Source organism: Hesperophylax consimilis, chromosome 5, assembly GCF_061612785.1.
Source record: "Hesperophylax consimilis isolate HC1 chromosome 5, BYU_Hcon_1.0, whole genome shotgun sequence".
NCBI classification, from domain to species: Eukaryota; Metazoa; Arthropoda; class Insecta; order Trichoptera; family Limnephilidae; genus Hesperophylax; species Hesperophylax consimilis.
The window spans coordinates 39,486,425-39,506,579 of NC_142840.1; the positions used below are offsets into that span (position 1 = coordinate 39,486,425).

Genomic DNA, 20,155 nt, shown 5'->3' on the forward strand with positions numbered 1-20,155 from the left:
TCAACGAGACCGATCTTGAACGTAGATCTCGTATCGGATCAGAGGAATTTTGGATGTCTGAAGAAGTTCGTTAAGGTTTGGGTTGAAAGGTGGCCTGTGTTGAGAGTCGATGTTATTTAGAGTAAATTCAAATAATTTAGCTCAGCCGAGTGTACTGCTCCTGACTCCCCTGGTTTCTGATCTTTATACTCTTCTCTCACTCATACTATCGCCAATTTATATATCATGTTTATCTTTCTTTTTTTTTTTTTTTTTTTTTTTCTGATCAAATATTTATGTTTCACTGTTATATCTTACTCTATCTTATTTATGTATCGCTATATTATTCTATTACTCGTAATCCTTTTATTATTTTGTATTTTGTTGCTCATTCTTCTATGTTACATTGTCTCCTTTTCAGGTGGGAACTGAACTCCCCTTGTGTTTTGTCTTGTCCTAGCCCTCTTCTTGGGCGAGGCATAAAGACCCCAGTCCCTGCATAAAGCCCGAATTTTCCAGACCCCCGGATAAGACATTGTGTTAGATAATCGGCTTTCCCCCAATTGCGATGCTCTGGCTCGTCGTGACGTCCGCAGTGAACTACATCACCTTCCCCACCCCCCGTTGACGTGTGACGCTCTTCTTTTAGTTTATTTCTCTTCGGTTAGCTCACAACCCATCTGTTCTCCTAGGGTCTTCGAGCATAATCACGCCTCGGCGTGGGGTGGGCGGTGATGGAAACTCATCTGTGGGCTGATCGGCGACCGGTCGCACGCCTTTGGGACTGCTGAGGACCTGATCACTCCTAATATATCTTCGTCTATATATATTTGTCTTGTGCTACTAACACGCATGTGCATGTCTAACACAACTAACTCGAGCATCCTCTGCATAGTGCTCGCTAACACAACATGCAGGGACATTTAAAGGTCTAGAGTCTTTTATTGATAATTCGAATCCTTTAATATAAAAAATTAGCTTCTTGCGAGAGTCCCGAAGGGGTGACAATAAGTCACCTATACCGGGATGGGACAGTGGTGGGTGCCTTTAAAAAAAAAATATCTTAAAAATTGATTTTGGATTCTTTCAATCCCATGTGAATTAACCTCATAATTTGGGGACCAAACCGTGGAATTGTATTCTACATGACTCTTTACTAGTGACATATATAATGTTTTTACAGTATTTACATCATTGAAATCACTAGATACCCTTTAAATAAATCCCAACATTTTCAAAGCTTTATTGGTTATTATTTCAATATGCTTGATAAAGTTAAGTTTCGTGTCAAACCAAATGCCTAAGTCATTAATTTCCGAGACAGATACTAACGACATATGGAATAATCAAAAAATATTGGATTCTTTATTCGATGAAACCTCATAATTTGGCATTTGCTTATGTTAAGTTGCAAGCGGTTATCACGACACCATGTAATTAATCTTGACAAGTTATTTGATAATATATGGCAATCGTTAATGTTTCTGATTGCTTTGAATAATTTCAGGTCGTCTGCAAACATAAACGCTTGAACATCATTAAAAATATACAATACATCATTGACAAATAATAAAAACAGGATTGAACCTAAGTGTGACCCCTGGGGAACACCACTCGTAGAAGTGAATTTATATGAAAATGTACCATCAATTTTAACAGCCAGTAATCTTTTGGTCAAGTAACTATTAAACCACTTATATATTGAACCACCTATTCCGAATTTATGGAGTTTATTCAGCAATAACTCATGATTGACTTTATGGAACGCCTTGCTAAAATCGGTATAAATAGAGTCAGGTTGACATTTACTAGACATGGAATCAGATATATAGTTTTGATAGGTTAACAAGTTAGTAAGGGTAGATTTTACAGTAGAAAAACCATGTTGTTTAGGAGAAATGACGTGGTTTAATCGGAAAATAATTTTTTTTTGAAGAATTTTTTCAAAAACATTAGGAATCGTTGATAAAAGGCACACCGGTTTGTAATTAATCACCTCGTGTTTATCGTTTTTTTAAAAAATAGGCGTAAGAAAGCTGAATTTCCATTTAGTAGGAAAACATCCTGTTCGTAAAGACTGATTAAACAGCAAATATAAAGGATACGCCAGATTGGTAGCACCATTGTTCAAAAATACAGGAGGTATTTTATCTGGTCCACCACTTTTGTTTTGATCTAATAATTTTAGTTCAGTCAATATATCATTATATTCTTTGTGGATAAAAGATAAATTAAGATTATGATCAGTAGTAAAATTTGATACTGTACTAGCAGAAACTGGTGTTTCACATTCATAAACGCTTTTAATAAAATCAGCAAAAAGGTCCGCGATACTTTGAGTGTCTTTGGCCTTTTTACCTGCATATTCTAAGTTGGCGGGTATACTAAAATTGTTATTTTTCATTGATTTTGCATAGTTCTAAATATATGTATAGTTCTATTTATTTTTTATTTACATTATGATTTATTGAAGTTTCAACATTATTAATAAAAGAATTGTAGCACATTTTTGATAAGATTTTACAAACTTTTGTAATGTTTTTAAATTCAATATAATTTGATAAAGACCTGTCTTCTTTATATTTCTTATGTAAAACTTTTTAAAGGGCAGTTAATTGAACAAATTCTTTATTGAACCATCTCGGATATTTTGATTCTTTAAAATGAATGAGTGGAATGAGATCTGAAATAATTTTATCCAGCAAATAATAAAATGATTCAATATTTTGAATAATATCGCCTTCTTTAAGAAATGACTTATCTTCCTTGTGGAAACGATCATTTATGTCCCGATAGTTCGTATTTTTAAAGTTATACGTAGGAGTTGAATTATTTTGATTGCTTTCTTTAGTACAAGGGATAAGTATTGCTAGTGGGGGATGGTGGTTGTCTATCGGAAGAAAAGACTCTAATAATTAATTTATAATTACGTTGCTCTCATGTGACAAAACTAGATCAAGAACACGATTATTAATATTACGTACATGGTTATATTGTGTTAAATTAAAAAGTAAAGACATATCTAGAATTACTTGTTCGCAGGCGGTTGCTGGTATTGAATTAAAATTACTGTCCAAAACGTTGAAATTGCAATTAGGTAAATTATAATCACCGAAAATAATTATTTGATGATTTGGATATTTTGTTTTTACTAATTCAACATCTTCATAGTGTTTTTTTATAGATTGCTATGTTGGCATTAGGAGGAATATAAACAGTTTCAATAATAGTTTTCTTGAAATCACCACTTAACAATACTAACAATTGTTCCACATCAGTATTTTTGATTTTGAGTACTTTCGAAGTAATATTTTTGCCGACCGCTATCAGGACACCTCTTCCTCTTGTATTGGAGCTGGTATTCTGACTCCAGTCTGCTCGGTAGACATGGTGACTATGTAGTCCTAGCTCCGCTGAGAAGAATGATGATGTTAGCCATATTTCAGTGAGTACGATGACATCGTTTGAGAAAGATGGAGCATTTACTCTGAACTCCTTTAGTTTTGTTCTGATGCCCCTGACGTTCTGGTAGTAGATGAGGCGTTTATATGGCTGGAGTTTTTTGATTGAGCATTGATAATTGTAGGTAAGTTGTTAATATATTTTATGGTTAAATTATTTTCTCCCTTATTTTTCCGGTTTTCTAACTGCTTCTATACATTTTGAATTTATTGGCGCTGAGCCCATGTTAAGTCTTTTTTGGTTTTAATACTGACATTTTTGTAGTCTATCGCCTTTTTTTGAAGAACCAGTTTCACTTGATGTTGGTCTGACAGTTCAATCTTGATCGGACGTATTTTATCTATTTCTTTTTTACCTAAACGGAACATTTTTGTTTCAGAGGTATCAACATTTTCAACTTTGCTTAGAAGACTCAAAACTTTCTTCTTATCCTCCCTCATGCAGTCAGTTTGAGTACCAGTTGAGCTCTCAGGTACATTAAACATTATAATATTCTAAGAACGTTATTTTCTCTCCTCCATTTCCGCTAGTGTTTCGCAAATTCCAGGTAGGTCTTGGATGGTGTTAGGTAGATGTTGGACCTGAGGCGGCTTCTGTTGTGAGATGTTTGTATAAGCCTTCAGCTCTCCTTCCAGGAAGCCCACTTTTGCACCAAGTACACTAATATTCCCCAAAAGTTCCGAAAGTTTAGTAGTTAATTAAGGCATTTGTTCTTTGGTAAATTTATTAGATGGATCCATAATGGTACTGTTCATAGAATTTATTATATTACTTGCCATCGTAATAAAATGGTAGGGATCACACGAATCCATAATTAGTAGATCGAAGCAGAAATATAATATGTGAAAAAGTTTAGCTGCCCTGATCACGTATTTAAAGAATCTTTGAAGATTAAATAAATATAATATTCTTACCTCTGCCTCTCATAGCTTTGAGAGTGGATACAGCCAGGATTGGACTGGTCCAGGAGAGGCTGGCTATCCAGACAACTGCAATCATCTTATAGGCGTGAAACTGTGTCTGCCATCTCCTGGACTTTAGGGGCCTGCAGATTGCGAAGTATCGCTCAAGTGATATGGCGACAAGGGTCCATACTCCGACCGATACTGACACCGCTGAAAAAAAAATAATAATGTTATTAATTTGTTTATTTTCGGGAAATCGTCAGTCTATTTTATCAGTGTGTAAATATGTACATGTGTAGGTATATCCAAAATAAAATCAACTAAAGATTTCCTCCTTTTGACTGTACCTTTAATAAGACATTAGCAAAAACAACAATATATATAAAAAACATGAAACTTTATGAAATCAAAACATTTATTTTATGGAGCTTTATCTGGCGTAATTTAAGGTGTAATAAAAAGTCATGATATTATATTACAATAAACATAAGACAGGATACAGCATTAACTGAGTTCAAAACAGAATAATATAAAACAAACACCAAAACTGTATGATAATAATACAGATTTTTTTCAGTGTGTATAAAATCTATATAAAACAAATTCAATTCATGACAGAATTGTAAGTAATATATAATATAAACAGCAGAAAAGTTACGTGCTTTCGAAATATCAGGAAAATACTCTTTTGTGGATTTTTTGTATTTTTTAACCTCGCAATTCAAGTTGTCCATTTTTGATTTTATATTATTGTAATAGTATAGTATAGTAGTCACACGGTCTGATCAAGCAAGAATTTTGTCTATATTTGTTTTACATTGATTTTGGACAGAACAGAAGAGCGTAATCATCACCGCCTCAGGGCCTCCTGTGTGGAGTTAATATAAAAATTATTTTCTTCAGGGCCTCATGTGTGGAGTTAATATAAATTTTTTTTTTTTTTTAAATAAAAAAGATTAAAAAAATCACCGCCTTGTAGGCTTTTTTATTACTACTAATCATCAACGTCCTTATGGTTTTTTTATTACTACTAATCGTCAACGCCCTTGCGGGTTTTTGTATTACTTCTAATCATCACAAATAATAATAAATAAATAAATAATAATAAAAAAAGTTTTAGTTGTTCATGTAACAACATCAAAAATGAACAATACGTGATGGGTATTAAGGTGCATTTAAGCGTATATTATAATTAGTATTAGGTATTTATATAATGAGAAAGAATGATAAGAAAATATAGCATAAAACATTTTACAAAATAATAATATAATGTGGGTTTTTAATACATTATTTGAAGTTAAATTTATTTATATATATTATATATTTCTTTAAATGATGTATTAAAAACCCACATATATATAGGAACCTTCCCAGATTTTCATTAGGTTATTAACTGTTATTTACTGATAATGGAGATGACCTACGCAGAAAAACCGTTTATAAAAAAAAAACTATCATTTAGTCTCAAGTTAACCTTAAATTGATATCATGTGTATTAATTACCCAATCGTGTATATAGGATTTGGGTATAACCCATTTATATCGTGCAAACAAAATTGATATATTGTGTCGATTCGTAATGCAGTGTGTTTGTTTTTTTTTTAGCACATATCACAACGAGCTAAGTATGAACAAATATAATAATAATATAAAATATATCATTACATCGTAAATTTTACGAGCTTATAACACTTTAGAAATATATTCTCATCTAAAATTATCAACGGTTAGAAAAAAATTGCAGTCGGATAAGCACAGCGAGGCCTATTTACCTCCAATATTATCCGGCGTATTTACTTTATTCGTACCAAATTTTAAGAAAAATAATTTCAATTAAGAAATTTAATTTTTTATTAAAACACAAATAACTTTGTTTACATCACTTTATTTCGATTCAAAATCTCAACATGTTTCATGAACCAGGAGCACAAGTATACTAAAGTTATAATTAAAAATTAGGTCTAGAAAGAAGAGGTAGAAGGAGCGGGGAGGGGTAAGGGTGGGGGAGGGTTATTCAAAGTAGGAATTAAAATGTCACTAGACGGGAAAGACCGGGTAATTGGGAAAATATTTAAAATGGGGTTTATACTGATGAAAAATTCATTCTAAGATGTTTTATTAAATAATCGTTAATTTTCATTATCCTGACAAAGAAGCCATTGGCTTTGAAACATGTAAATAATCATTGATTAAAAATGGTATAAACCAATTACTACATTTTCAGATAATGAAGATGACCTTTCTCATATCAGGCGAAATTATCGAGATATTGAATAATACATAAATAGTAAATCAATGTATAATAATGTACTGTGTATGTCTAATAAACAAATAAATTACATTATTTTCTCCCCATTCCGCAATGCATTAAGGTGACATTTCACAAAACCTTGCTATGGAAATAAGGCATGAAATTAATAGAAAAATTTGATTTATTCTAGCGATTAAAAACTAAATTTCCACAATAGTACAAAAACTAACAATGTAATGGTTGGAGTTGAAATTGTTGGTATTATCATCAGTCAAGTAAAATTCCAGTCCAATTTTCACTTTGATTTATGTTGGATTCAACTGCCTTTTGTGCTACGTGAGGCTTTTACCCTCTGACAGAGAATCAAAAAAATAAAGTTGAGAAGTCGTAATTACCCCAAAAAGTATCGTGATTCGACAGTTAGATCTAAATAAAACAATTTAAATCATTTTCAGATAACGAGATAGAAATAGCAAGCGGTGACTTTCCACTCGTACAATTTTTAAACAGATTTACTGTACTGAAATTCTACCCGTCACAGAACTGAGCTTTTTTAGAGAGGCGGGCAAGGTAAAAATAGATATTGAATTTAAAACCATTAATTTCTGGGTTGCCGGCAACGAAGATTACAAAAAAGCTCTGCAGGATAAACATTCTGTATTTAAACATGATAATAATGTGTAAACTTTTTTGGTTAAAAAGCAATATCATTAAAATAATAGTTTTATTTTGATCTTGCAAAAGTAAAAAAAAATTACACACAGCCCTCCTTTTAAAGCAGACCACGGTGAAAGAATATCAGACTGCGATGACAGTTAATATTATTACTTCCAAAAACAATACCTCAATTACATAAACTACTTTATTTACCAAAATTCACTTAAAAAATAATACGCAAATAAGCACAGTGTGAAGCGTGAAAATTGGAATAACGGGATCAATATGCTATTCAGGTTAGTTGGTTGGATACCAATAATCGGAAAGTAATTGATTCAAACACCCCAACGACGCATTACCTTGTTTCTTATTTATGGGTAGCTTTTTCCAAAAGGTGTGTTTAAAATACTTTAAAAGTTTTCAAAACTAGTTTTTGACTAAACATTCTTAAAGGTTCTACCAGTAAAAATAACAGTACAACTCACTAAAACAAGTCAGAGAGCCAAATTAATATCATAGATAATAGATATATTAAGTCTCATTAAATCACGTTAGATCACCAGCAGGGTTCAAATTCATTCGGACACGAAATGGATATCCACAATTTACTAGCACGGAACGTCCCTGATGGATGGCCTGATCAATAAACCTGATTTATGATACGATCGTAGTAAATGCAGTCCAGACTAGGCTATAAAAATGAACCGAATAAGGCATATTATGATCATCGACATTTCGCGTGAGCCCAATCAAATTGGCTCTTTAAGGTTATTTTTTCTCCAAATCTGTATTATTCTTTAATACTTCAAACGTGGTGACTGATAAACACGAAGTCAATTTGGTATTCATTTGACTATAAAAACACGCATCAATCAACTGAAATTAATTAACGACTTGACTTCATAATACTTTAGGGGGGAACGCTTACAAAACTCGATACAGTAATTAATGTCACCGTCAAAGGAACCTTGAGACAATGTTGTAGGGATTTGAGTTTCGATAAATTGAAATCGATTTTATTTCACAAATGGAAATCTCAAGGTGTTCAAATTATGAATATTGAATTTCGAGGGTTTTGCTCCTTCAAATCGTGACCAATATATTACAATGTGTGACGGTAAAACTTGAGAGTTAGAAACACATAGACCTGTTTATATGATACTCGAGGTTTTATTACGTTGTTATTATATATATGTGTGTGTTTTTATTAGTTTCCATTTCAAAAGCTGTACATGATGTAGGTATAATTTAAAATATAAGTATAAATTCAAATATTTTTTTTATTTTTTTTTTATTTATTATTTTTGTGTTTAATTCGTAGAACTCCATTTAATTTTTTTATAAATTTAATTTAGATTAAATTTGATAATATTATTATTAAGTTCTGCAAGTGTTTTAGTTTTTTATTATTGTGACAGCTGTTTCGGCTTACAAGGCCATTTTCAAACTGTCAGTTTATATAATATATAATATATAATATAGTTGTCTATGGTTGTCAATGACAGATGTCATCTTTATACTGCTCCATTAAAAATAGTGAAATATTTGCTAAAAAACAGATTTATGCGACATAAAACGCTATTAACAGTGACAGTGCAAAGCTGTAGTAAGCTGAAGAAAGGAATGTGTACAAAATCCATGCAAGTGGCCTATTAAATGCTCTTACGATAATCAACCGAAAGTGTGTAAAAAAAGTGAATTCGAACATACAAATTTGAAAATAAGTGCAGTTTTGTGCGGGCTTTAACGGTGTTCTTTTATCCTCTCGGTATTCCATCGGAAAATATTACAAGTGCAATATTTACAAGTGATATTCTAGCGAATAACAATAATATTGTTAAAACCGGGTAGTTTAAGTAGCTGCATGACGATTGGTTGAAAGTGAGCTCACTTTGTTTACCTTTTACCAGTGCTAGCCGATTTGCGGAAAACAGGCGTATCTCTGCCAATTCCCATTATACAAATAAAGTGCTAGTCCGATTGCAGACAAATAGGCGTTATCTATTCCAAAAGCGAAAAACACATATTAAAGTAATTTTATAAATTCTTAAAAATCCCAAGTGCTGACACTATTATTATAATAATTTATTATTTGACGGTATAACAACAGTGGAATTTGGACTAGAGGCGAACGTGTTAGCGCCGAGTTTCGAAGAACGACAGTTCGAACCCCATTAATTCCAAATAAATAATTACCGTTTTATATCTATTTTTTTTTTCCATAAATATTGGTAAATATAAAAATAAATATACAAGTGAAAAAAAAAACAGGACATTACAATAAATACAATACAACTCTTAGTGACATGTAAACATTAAAATAAACTTTAAATGGCAGATCCCCCGTGTACCCCCCCAGGGGCTAAAGATCCTTTTAAAAAATCGGGAACCACGCCGAGGTCACCGATAATCCGGAGCAATAGCAGTCCAGAACTAGTTAAGTCCCCAAGACAAACCCGAGCCGAAAGCAGAAAAGTTATGGACAAACGACAAAAGAAGGAAATTAAGACTAATAAACAAGCGTCAATCCCCACTAACACCAACTCTGCTCTTTCTACCACCACCGCAACAACATTCTCCTCTACTACAAGATCCTCACCAATAACACACGAGTCCAGTCCAGCGCTTCCATCTATCAACGAAGACAAAATTCCTCCTCTCAAAACCAAACCGATTCTGACTTCTGTTAAAATCCCCCAATATATTTCTCTCCAGAAAATGAAACAGTCCGAGACAGCCATGAATATTGTTCAAATTGCCACTCTGGCACTGAAAGCAGCCGAGCCTCTCAAAAATAACATATCCAAAGAAGTCCGCGACACAATAATCTCATCTTTGCTGGAGATAATTGAGAAAGGAGCCACACTGGGAAAACAACTTCATGCTCTGGAAGTCGAATTACTTGAAACCAAGGTGCAGAATGCAGAATGTCAACTGAAGATGGAAGAAAGACACTGTAGGGAAATGTCAGCTTTCTGCGCCAACTCTCAAAAAGAACCCGTACTCAGTTACGCCTCGGCAGTAGGGAATCGAGGAGATCGCACCAGACATGCCGTAATAGTGTCGTCATCAGACCAAGAAGCGACGTCAGAATCCATCACCTCAACAATAAAGGATATTATCAAGCCAGCCGACCTCAGAGTGGGTGTCAGTGGTATGTCAAAGGCCAAAAATAACAAGGTCATAATTACCTGCCCTAAAAAGTCAGATGCACAGAAGATCCTAACAGCAATTCCAGGGCTGACCAATGGTAACTTGGTTGCTCATGAGGGCAAACGTCTTAGACCTAATGTTATCTTGAAGGGGATCGAAAAAGAAACACAAGATTCCGAAATATTAGACATGATTTTGCAACAAAATGATACTATCTACGAAGCCACTGGAAATGATAAGGAAGCTATTAAAATTCTAAGATTCACAAACAACAGGAAAAATGATAGGCTACGAAATGTTATTCTGATCGTCAAAAAAGAAGTACACTCAGCTATGTTAAAACAAGAAAGAATAAATATAGGTTTCCAACGAGTCCGAGTCGAAGACAGCTGCCCAATCATGCAGTGCTATAAATGCATGGGATACGGTCACTCCGCCGCGAGATGTACTGAATCAAAAGATCGTTGTCTACACTGTGCTGGTGAACACAAATCATCTGACTGCACAAAAAAGGAACAAAAAGAAGAATTCCGTTGCTGGAACTGCTTTAAAATGGCCAAAGGCAAAATTGAGGCACCAAAACACAGATCAAACGATAGGGACTGCCCCTACCGTGCCATAATGATGTCACGCACAATGGAGAGAGTTGACTATGGCTAACTCAACTGTAACTACAGCATCCGGGACCCAGGCCAGTATAAATGAATACAAATATGAGAAAATTGAAGACTACAAGCCAATAAAAAATAGCCTTCGAATAATGTATCTTAACGCGAGAAGTATCAGAAATAAAATTGACGAGATTGAAGAAACTTTAAAGAGCATCAAACCCACTGTACACGTACTTGCAATATCCGAAACCTGGTTGGAAGATGGTGAGGAGTGCTTCTTCAACATCGACGGCTACCAAAGTACATTTGCGTCTCGCACCAATGAAAGAGGAGGAGGGGTGATTCTCTACACACACCATTCACTAAATGCTACAACTATCGAAAAACATTGTAGTGAAAATTCTTTCTTAGGAATTAATATCCGTAATAGAAATTTTAAACCGTTAAATATTTATGTTATATACAGAAAGCCTACCTCAAACATTAACGAATTCTTAATGTATCTTGAATCTATTTTAAATAACTGTAGAAATGATACCCTTATCTTTGGTGACTTCAACATTGACATTCTTCAAAAAAATAATACATCTCTTAAGTACATCAACACGCTAGACTCATACAACTGTTTCATATGTAACACATCCTATCCTACACGAGTAACAGATACCTCTACTTCTCTAATAGACCATATCATCTCAAACAGACAAAATATTTCCTCAACTACTGCAAATATAGATGCCTACCTAAGTGATCATAACATTTTGATATTAGATTACCAAAACAGCTTGAAACATCACACTAATAATAGAATACATTCTTTTTCAAACAACACCAAAACCGATAAAAACATGTTAAAAACATATTTAGAATCCCACAACTTTCCACACGAAACCACCAGTAATGCAAATGAAAACTATAATAATTTTAATGAATACATCAAAACAGCAATAAAATCATCCCAACATAAATCTGAGTTACGCATAGGAGACCAACGGAGGGGTAATACTCCATGGTTTGATGCAAAATTAAATGCACTTATCAAACAGCGCAACAATGCGTTTAAACTCTGGAAAAAAAATCAGCAAAGTGATATATTCACAGCACTGAGAAATAAAACAAGAAATCAAGTTACCAACTATAGAAGATATGCTAAAACCAAATACTACACGACTATATTTAAAGAAAACCTGCGTAATCCGCGACAGACATGGAAAATAATAAATGCAATTCTAACAAATAGCTCGACACCCCAGAAAGATGAAATTGAATGTCTTCTCATTAAGAATGAAGAAATAACATGCCCAACACAGATAGCTTCAACTTTTAACAACTTCTTTATATCAGTTGGGGAAAACTTAGCAGCCACAATTGCATCATATCCAGATGATTCTATCACTATAAACACGGATCAAAAAGCAATCCAGTCCTTATACATGGCCAAAACAAATAAAACAGAAGTTCTCAGTATCATCTCTCAACTAAAGTCTAATGCATCTCCAGGTTTAGATGGAATTACACCAGTGTACCTGAACTTTTGCAAAGATATATTAGCTGACCACCTTGTTTTTCTTATTAATCAATCCCTGGATAGTGGAATCTTCCCAGATCAACTAAAGATAGCAAAAATAATTCCGATTTACAAAGATGATTGCAAAAAAAATCCTTCTAATTATCGTCCTATATCCATCCTATCTGTCGTCTCTAAAGTTTTTGAAAAGGTTATTAAGCTTAGGCTCACTAAATATCTCTTATCAAACAATTTACTCGCATCCCAACAGTATGGATTCAGAAACCAATCTAACACAAAATGTGCTGCCTTCGATTTTGTATACGCCCTCCAAAAGCATATAGACCAGGGTAAGCATGCTGCAGGCTTATTTATAGATTTAAAAAAGGCTTTCGATACGGTTGACCATGGGATACTACTAAAGAAGCTAGAACACCTAGGCATAGTAGGCACTCCCCTGAAGTTACTGTGTAGCTACCTCTCTAATCGACACTGTCAGACCTTTGTTGGAAAAGGGACAAGCAACATGGGAACGATAAAATGTGGCGTGCCTCAGGGCTCCGTACTTGGACCATTGCTATTTTTAATATACATAAATGATATTGCTAAATGGGGACTTAAGGGTACAATACAACTCTATGCAGATGACACAGTGATTCTTTATCACAATAATGATTTAAACAAACTTGAAAAGGAAATGGAAAGGGATATAGCTTGCCTGGCAAACTGGCTGCGACTAAACAAACTTAGCCTAAACATAAAAAAAACACATTACATACTGTTTGCAAATAAAAAAAATGTAAGTCTTAATATAACTCTTGATAATAACCGCCTTGAAAGGGTTGATGTTACAAAATATCTTGGCCTTTTCATTGATTCACAACTCACATGGAATCACCAATTTAAACATGTTCTATCCAAAATTACTCCTATAACTGGTGTTTTATATAGACTTCGCGGGTTACTTCCTCCCTCTCTATTAAAATCGATTTACCATGCTATGATTCACTCACATCTAATATATCTCGCCGGAATCTGGGGATTTGCTACAAAAAAAATGATTTCAGAAGTCCAAGTCGTCCAAAATAGAGCCCTGCGAAATATTTTCAGTTTACCTTGGGACACACATGTCAAAGACATCTACAGAAACACCCAAATACTTCCTTTTAATACCATTCCCACTTTTGAAATAACGAAAACTATATTACAAGTAATTCAACACTCGGCACATTCCAACACTACACTCTATTACAATTGCGACGTACACCAACACAACACAAGAAATCACAACAAACTTCATATACCAAAAATCAAATCAACAAAATATGGACTAAGATCCCTAGAATACATAGCTCACACAAAATATAATCAACTACCCAACGAGATCAAATGTGCAAGTCAATGTAAAAAGACCCAAACTAACATGCTCAAACTTCAACTTATTAATGACTATCTGAAATAATAATGTTGTGTATGTCCCATAATATGTCCATTTAATACATACAACTATATGTTTCATGTAATGCGTATCATTCCCGCAATGAGTTTATTAACTCCTGGGAGTACAATGCTTTATATAATATACTATATTCTGTATTGTATACTTTTAATAAATAAAAATAAATAAAAATATAACTTTTAAATTTAACTTTAAACTGACAGTTTGAAAATGGCCTTGTAAGCCGAAACAGCTGTCACAATAATAAAAAACTAAAACACTTGCAGAACTTAATAATAATATTATCAAATTTAATCTAAATTAAATTTATAAAAAAAAAAAAAAAAAAAAATAAATAAAAAAAAAAAAAAAAAAATTCAAATGTTTTCACGGTCTTCTTCTGTAGAGTTTCCTGTTCTGAGGCGGCCTTTTGTTTTTTGAATAAAGTTTTCATACATTGTAAACTTGGAAATTGCTGCAATTTTGTTTATGTTGGTCTCTACGGAGTAAATTTGTTCTCCAGCAAGTTTGTACCAACATTCACTAGAATATCGGTCAAGATCAGTTTTCAAACCTGAAACTGAGACAGTTACAAAAATATTTTTGGTGGGGCTCTCACGGTCTCATCAACAATTTAATACGAATATTAAAAATAATACATACTTCATAGATAGCTTCAAGGTAGCATATTGTTGAAAGTAACAATTGATAAAAAAAATCTTCTCTTTCTAGCAAAACAACTACGTAATGCAACAAATTAAGATAACAGTTTGGCACTAAAACGAAAGATCTTCGCTGGTTTCACGTACGTTTTTAGAAGCTAATACATCAATTTGCTTTTTTAAGTTCATCTATTCATTGTGTGACGCGATGCTTTTCGGGCTAGCTATTGGCCGATACATTAACAAATATTACATCATGGGATGTAAGCGATAATTTTGTGCTCTATTTTATTTTATAGGGAACTTGCATTAAGTCTAGACCTTTGAAGCAAAGCATCGGAATTTGATGGCAAGTTGTATCATGAAATTGCTCTTAGGCGATGTTATTTTTAGATTGAAATTACTTATGAGAGAGCTAATCATTGAGTTCTTTATGACTGTTTAAAATTAATATAGTTACACAAATTCCAGTATAAAATATTATATAACAGTAAATAAAAAGAAAAAAGAAATCTGAAAATTATAAGTCTTTTAAAAAAAATTGTACGGTAATAAATGGTAAATCGTAAAACAGCTTCGGGGCTATATTTTACTCATGGTGTAGTGCAGCTGTTGTGTTGCATCTAGGTACACATTATATATATGGATATATATATATATATCCCGATGTCCTAGGTGTTACACTCCACGCTGAGAGCAGCTCGGATTCTTTAAAAACTTTAAGAAAGCATTTTTTGCAAAAAGTATTACCATTAAATTTTACATGCAAACGAGAGTTTGTATATGAGATTTTGTTGCATCGTACATAATATTTTGTTTTATGGTACTGAGATTTATTTACATGGTACATGAGATTTTGTTACATGGTTTATGAGAATTTTTTACATGGTACATTAGTATTAACTGCGGGGCTCTATTACATACAAGGAAAAATCAATAGGAGAAATTTTATGAGATTATAAATAGTGGTAGGAGGGAAAAGACAAAAGTAGGAGGAAGGTGATAAAGTCTAATAGATTTTCATTTGCAATCAAATTTAGCTAAATCATTTTTTTGATTCTTAATAATGTCTCTCACCGACCCGCTACTGCGATGAATTTTAATTCTGCGCGTTTAAAAAACTTTTGATCACAATCTCTTTTGGGTTAAGAGACAAGGAGCTAAATTATCTGCAACGGGGGTTGATTCACCACGCCTTCAAAGCTTTGTTGTTTAAAATGTTTTTAAACAAACTAAGTATTTGCGCTTAGAGCCCCGTCCCAGTTACTTGGCTACGACTGCAAAAATCATAGAAGTAAATACATTTAAATAAACATAAATATTTATGATTTCAACATTAGAATTTGAAAATTTCTTCTAAATTTATTCATAAATACAATAGTATAATGGGGTCTGGAAAGTTTTTATCAAATAAAGTAACATATAAATACAACAATATTTTTCACAGTTAGAAATTTAAAAAAACTCCGTGTCGATTGTCGGCTATCTATTACCCACTTAAAAGATTATCTGGGGCTGAAAAATTAACTTGCCAGGCTAATTTAATCGAAATTTTGGGAAAAAACAGCTAATACTCTTAGAGTCATTTTGTTCGCTTTTCAGAACACCTCATCTGGCTTCATTGAAATCGTTGTCTCTCTTACCGTCATAGAAGTGTGGGAAAAGAAGAGAAATGATTAGTATTTGCGCGTTTGCTTCGTGGCGCGCTGCCACTTTCATTGAAGCGGTTGTCGCCTACGACCGGCTCGGATTCCTGCGGGGACAGAGGCCTCTTGAAGGGGTTGGGCGGCATTTGGGGCTACTGGAGCCTTTTGGGGGGCTTTTAGGCCAAGGCTGAGCCTGCTGGGGTGCGACTAGGCCCAGCTGTAGGGTGGGACATCTCGGGGGCGTTCAGCGAAGTTGTGGGCTGTGTTTGATCCGGTTGCGGGTCTAGTGGTGGATTTGGTCCTCCGGAGTTGGTAGGTGCCAGGAGGGTTTTCATGATGCCCCTTCTTAAGTGGGCCAGTTTAAACTCGATATTAATAATATTTTTCAATAATATTTCGCCTAAAAAAAGGCAATTTATTGCCGGCAGGTATAAACTCCCGACAAAGTAGCGGCGCTAAGCCGTGTTACAAAACACAAGCCAGACAGAGCGGAATGGACGAAATAAACGACTGTCTAAAACGCCGATCGGTTTGCTTCTCTTGTATGCAGGGCATTACCGTTAAACAAAAATTAAGAGAAAAGGAAAAATGAATATCGTGAATAAAATTCGATTTAGTTTTCTTACTAATTTTTTCAACGTGTATTTTGGTTTACAATAATCACAACACGAAGAAAACGTTTAATTTTATATTAAATGCACGTAACATTAATAATAATAATAACATGGAATTTATAAAGTGCAGTTTAGTGTCATTTCACTCCAAGTGCACTTAACTATAACAAACTCAAAAACAGTAATTTAGTATTAGTGGTCATGTTCTAAAAATTATTCCTACAGTGTGCCTCACCCAATACAAATCATATATTATAACACTAAATTTACTGTTTATACAAAGTGATGACATAACTTAGAATAACAATAACAACAGGACAGGACAAAACAAGAATATTAAAACAAATATTTAAATGTTTTTCGATCATTTTATAAATAACTTAATTCGCCAAATTATACAATAAAACCATAACCGAAAATGGTTTCGTAAGTAAGAGTTTTTTAACTTTAAAGCAGTTGTCATGGGCCTTTTACATTATTTTTTTCTGGGCTTATAAAAAGACTTATCTAAAAAATACTCGATTGTTTCAAAGGCCAGGATGTATTCTACAATTAAAGCATCTGAAACATTTTTAGGCGACCTAATTTACAAACCAAAAACACATGGTTCTGCATTACTTCGTATTGCATCGCCTTAATTCAAAAACTAACTGTAATTGCGTACATACAGTCATGCATAGTAAATAGATATAAAATCTTATCTCTCACTGATAATTATTTTCCTAATCCAAAATTTCATATTTATATTAAAAAATACAAAGATAATAACAATAAAATACTTCAGATAAGATGATAACAGAAATGATTATAATAATTCGCAATAAGACCATTTAGTCACGTTTCAAATTTGTTATAAGTTTGTGTAAATTTTGGTTGAGTAGTTATTATATTCCGTAAAAATTATGTTGTCAACAAAAATATTTTTAATATCGACCATACTATTGGCTGGTCACCTTTCGTTGTTTTTTGCAAAAGCTGATCAAATATCTGATTGGAGTAAGTATTTTCCATTTAATATTGAATTAAATGCTAAAATAATGGCATTTAATTGACGAAACTAATTATTTTTTTTATTTTTACTCTACTCAGTGGAAGGTTGTGGTCTTAATGCAGTGTTCGATGATTGTGGAGGTTGTGAAATAACTTGTGAGAATAAGGATGTAGATATCGACACTTGTCCACATGACTGTGTCGGTGGTTGCTACTGTGAACGAGGATTTGTGAAGAGTGATGGAAAGTGCATAGCACCGGAAGATTGCCGTAAGTATACATAATTTTTGATTTTATTTAGCTTAAATTCCATCCTTATTCACTCGAGCGACAGATGTTTCGATTTAATTAATACCATTCCTCAAAATATTAATAAGAAAATATATGAACTGCTTACTGTGGTTTAAAGCTAATGAATCCACATAGATTTCGCCGTTTCGTTACGTTCCATATAACTTTGGCACATTGTGGTAAGCGATCGCTTAAGACGTTTTGCAAACTCGCCATAATATGACAAAAATCGATACCGGTTTTAATTTCATGGCAACACACAATGGAGAGGAAATTGCAAGGTGGTATATATTGAGTGCGCAGACTTCCTTAGAAAATGAAGCACTATAAATAACTGGCAATTAAATCTGGAACCCAAATCTCGGTGATAGCTACTTCTGTTTAATTTTTATCAACACTACCTGCTTTTTTTATTTCAAGATCAATCCGTTTTAATTTTCAAAACCATCCATGAATCCCTGTCCTCATCTTATTTAAACTGTTAATTATATCTTCCTCCAATCTCTCCAATCAGCGTTACATAGCTGTACTTCCCATTCGATTCAGGAATTATATTTTTGCTTATTTTTAGTACACTCTCCGTTTATCTGATAGGTCCATGCCTCATTGTCGTACATCAGGGTTGGAATCGAAAATTCATTGTGAGCTGCTAGCTTTGCTTTCTTTGTAATATTTTACGAAGAACCTATAATATGGTTGCTTTAAAGACTCCACACATGAGGCGAGACCCTGAGGAAAATAATTTCCATAATGGCTATTGTACCTTTGGGAATATTGTATGGAGGGTCTTTTCAAAGAAAGGAAATAGAGGAAGTAAAAATATAGGGGTGGGTAAGAATATGAGGGTCAGTGTGTCCAGGAGTGACGGACGTATAAATTCATCCTTCCCACTATGCTGCAGTTTGTGGGCAGACAAATCCTTCACCAAGACCTGGACAAACCTCACCTCCCATGAAATCGGGCACCCCTGCTAAGTTGCCAAATGTAGCGAGCCACTTGAGGTGAGAGGTGTTGGTTATCTAATGTATGGTTTCCATAAACGCCTCTCAATTTCAAAACTCTCTGCATATTACCGTCTTTGCTCTTATCAATCTTTCCGTCACTAGTAACTCATATTATTCTTAAAAATTAAACACACTGTCTTCACTTTTTAAAAGAGAGAATCATCATGGTTCAGAAATACTTCTGTAAATATGTTGTGTAATACTTTTGATATATTTTTATTTCAGCTGAGCCTTGTGGTCCAAATGAAAATTACAATTCATGCGGAGGCTGCGAAATCACCTGTGAAAATAAGGACGAAGAAGTCCGAACCTGTCCCCCGGTCTGCGTTGCCGGCTGCTTCTGCGCGGCGGGGTTTGTCAACAACGATGGACTATGCACAGCACCAGAAGAATGCAGAAGTAGATGAATAACGCCAAAAACATTATCGTTAGTCCAGTTCACATACCGCGCTTCTATCGTTCGAGTAAAAACATTTATTCAAAAGGTCGAACTAAATCAATTTATTGTGACCGTGATAACATTTCAGAATTTCGCATTTATTTGTTTATCAAAAAAATTGTGAACTTAATATATACATACACACATTGTATTATTTTAGATAAGTTCAATTTTATACATTCAATATGTTTATACTAAGCAAAACCGGTTAGTTTTGGAAAAATAATTTTTTTTTAAGTTATAAAGTTATTGTTATATTTTCATAAATATGTTTATACTAAGCAAAACCGGTTGGTTTTGGAAAAATAATTTTTTTTAAAGTTATAAAGTTATTGTTATATTTTCATAAATATGTAAAAGCACAAAGTGACTGCTAATTACAAAAGGGGGCAGCGCTCTCCATCTGCAGCTGGGGTCTTGTAGGCCGAGGCCGGGGATCTTGTGGGCGCCTTAGTTTACTGTCTTGTCTTTTGATACGGTTGCGGGTCTTGTCTTGACGGATTTGGTCCACTTCCGGAGTTGAGGAGGGACGGGACCAGTTTAAAT

The 20,155-nt window shown here is 33.7% G+C and overlaps 2 protein-coding genes across 2 annotated transcripts in view; one reads left to right on the forward strand and one right to left on the reverse strand.

Moving 5' to 3' along the window:
• The window catches only part of LOC149423935 (cholecystokinin receptor type A-like), a 264,990-nt gene that overhangs the window by 177,871 nt on the left and 66,964 nt on the right, over nt 1-20,155 (reverse strand). The window contains exon 3 of the mRNA XM_089631931.1: nt 4,356-4,556. Within this exon, the coding sequence (XP_089488057.1) occupies nt 4,356-4,556 (201 nt within the window). The remainder of the gene's footprint in view (nt 1-4,355; nt 4,557-20,155) is intronic.
• LOC149423936 (otogelin-like protein) lies at nt 17,737-19,693 on the forward strand. Its single transcript, XM_089632197.1, has 3 exons — nt 17,737-17,881; nt 17,975-18,145; nt 19,396-19,693. Exons 1-3 carry the CDS (start codon nt 17,788-17,790, stop codon nt 19,575-19,577), a joined length of 447 nt encoding a protein of 148 aa, XP_089488323.1. The 5' UTR covers nt 17,737-17,787; the 3' UTR covers nt 19,578-19,693.

What these genes read in the sequence shown, in the direction of transcription:
- LOC149423936 (XM_089632197.1), top strand. Translation starts at nt 17,788, where the DNA reads ATGTTGTCAACAAAAATATTTTTAATATCGACCATACTATTGGCTGGT. An exon ending in TGATCAAATATCTGATTGGA is followed by an intron (nt 17,882 to 17,974) that starts GTAAGTATTTTC and finishes TACTCTACTCAG; the next exon opens with TGGAAGGTTGTGGTCTTAAT. An exon ending in CATAGCACCGGAAGATTGCC is followed by an intron (nt 18,146 to 19,395) that starts GTAAGTATACAT and finishes TTTTTATTTCAG; the next exon opens with CTGAGCCTTGTGGTCCAAAT.